Raw genomic sequence first — 2,319 nt, 5'->3', positions numbered from 1 at the left:
CCCTAATAAAATGTTAAAAAAAATAAAATTAAATTTAAAAAAAAAGGGCGGGGGGGGGGGTAAATAAATAAAAAGAATGGCCCGTCAAACTCCCAAGGAGCCGACTCCAAGACTGAGCCCTGGGCAGCTCACTGAAAGGGAGGCAGCTGGGACCCACCAACGGCTCCACGGGAGAAAAGTCGGGGACAGCGGTGCCTGTAGACACTAGTCTTGGGAGCCCTGTGGGGCAATTCTACTCTCCTACAGGCCAGCCAGGAGCTGAATCAACCCCACAAACAGTCCAAACTCCTCAGTACACGGAAGAGGAGAGCAAGGGGACAAGGCGGAACAGGACCGGTGGCTGGCTTCCCCACTCCCGAGGTAAGAACTCATGTCCCTCGATTCAGACCTCAGGTTCCTTCTCCTCCAGTAGCTCTCACTGAAGCCCTGCAGGTGCCACCCCATCAGGTGGAGGTAGAGACGCCTAATCAACTCTGAGCTCAGTGCCTCTACTCTCACCCCAAGGCCAAGCTTAGGTCTCTGCTCGATGCCTCCCAGTGAGAGCTTGTTGGAACTCGGGCTCCACGGAGGGCTGGCAGAAAACCCCTGCCCTCCCCTGCCCGCATTTCTTCTGACTCCTTCCTACACCCCACGTTTCCAAGGGGAAGGGAAGTGCACACCCCACAGTTTCGGTTTCTTGCTCATTCTCTCCTGGCCAGCAGTCAGTGACCCCGGAGACCAGTGCACAACTGCCCAGAGGGCTTCCGAGGCTACGACCTCGAACCCCCATCCCTTTCTCCTGGGGAGCGGTGTAGTGGGCTTGAACCACGCACCTGTTGGCTAGTGGCCGTGCGCTTCACTGTTCTAGGGCTCCTCCTGGCCCAGTGCACCACGAGTCCTCACTGTCTACGTTTTCCAAATAGCAAGAACAAAGGGCTCAGGGGCCCACCAGGGACCCTGTGAGAACCTGCCCAGTGGAACGGAGCAGTCAATGGTGCTCCCTCATGTCTGTGGACTTGGGGGGGGCCCTCGGGGGTTCATACAGACGGACTCCTTACGTGAACAAGCTCTCGATTAAGCGGAGGTTGGTGACAGCTTCTATGATCAGATTCCTGCGCTTCAGCAGGCGGTAGGTTTCGTGGGGCTTGTCTTGGCTTTGCTTCCCGGACTTCTGCGAACTGCTGCTCTCCTGGAACAGAAACCGCAGGCCTAAGGACGCGCCGGCTGTGTCAGCAAGGAGCTAACAGACTGTCCTTTCACACCTGGACCCACCAGGGTCCCCCTGGCACTCACTCACCCACCAGTGCTGCTTCCAGTCTAGCCATGGGTCCCTTCTTTCTTTCACGGCAAACCATGCTGGCACTTTGGGCTCATCGCCCTTTGTGGTGGGAGGCTATCCCATGCCCTGCAGACTGTTGACCAGCATCCCTGACCTCCACTCCCCACTACCTGTGACAAGCAAGCGTATCTCCAGGCACTGTGGATGGCAGCAGGTTGGCCCAGCCCAAGCCCCACTGGTCTAATGCAGTGATGCACATGTTCTCTCCAGGAAATCTTACTGAAGAGTGAGCTGGCGGATCATGGCATCCTGCCACGGCCACAGTGCAGCCTGCATGCTCACCGCTCACTTCCTGTCCAGCGCACAGTCCGTAGACTCCCTGCAGTGGGAAGCCCATTGTGCCCGGCCCGCAGTGTGCATGGGAGTAGCCCCGGCCCGTGCCAAGGCAGCAGGGTTGTGATTCTCGAGCCTAGAGATATCCACTCCGCTGCCAGCACTGACCTTTGGGTTTTCCAGCCTGACTTCCTCAATCACAGCTTCCTCACTGTCCTCCTCCAAGTGGTGGGCGCCATAGGGCACATTGCCGTCCGAGAAGCCACTGGTGTCCAGCAGACTGTCCCCGGCACCTGAACTCCAGCAGCCTTTCTCCTCAGCCGCTCCGGAGGAGCCAGATGGCGGCTTCTTCAGATTTGGGGCCTTCCAGCCACCTGTATGGAGGTGGGAGGAGGTGTGAACTCCAGCCACATCGGGAGGGGACCTTCATGCTCAGCCCCGACCAGACGCCTGGAGAGCAGACCATCAGATGGCTCCATCAGAGCCACAGTAAAGACCAGAACAGGGGACCAGGTGAGGGTAACAGGCCAGCATCTTAGCTGGAGAGGGAAGCCACAAGCTTGTCACCAGCACCACCCTCTGTGCCTGACCCCAAACAAAACAGGGCTCTGGAGGATGGACTGAGGGGCTCTTAGTGGACACGGTCATCTCTTCAAAGTTAGGATTCTCTGATGTATGTGCCACCCACCCTCGAGTCCCCCCACCCCCAAGAAGACACTCAGAGCCTG

General features: G+C 57.9%; 1 protein-coding gene across 1 annotated transcript in view; it reads right to left on the bottom strand.

The window, feature by feature from the left end:
• Positions 1-2,319, bottom strand: part of GTF3C1 (general transcription factor IIIC subunit 1) — a 79,505-nt gene that overhangs the window by 35,819 nt on the left and 41,367 nt on the right. Inside the window, 2 exon segments of the mRNA XM_045286128.1 lie at positions 1,038-1,168; positions 1,760-2,015. Coding sequence (XP_045142063.1) covers positions 1,038-1,168; positions 1,760-2,015 — 387 coding nt within the window.

This window comes from Echinops telfairi, unplaced genomic scaffold (assembly GCF_000313985.2).
Source record: "Echinops telfairi isolate 266 unplaced genomic scaffold, ASM31398v2 ScPeMD7_5;HRSCAF=22, whole genome shotgun sequence".
Taxonomy (NCBI): Eukaryota; Metazoa; Chordata; class Mammalia; order Afrosoricida; family Tenrecidae; genus Echinops; species Echinops telfairi.
Note: the sequence above shows the minus strand (reverse complement) of the source record. Positions and strands in the feature narration are given on the sequence as shown.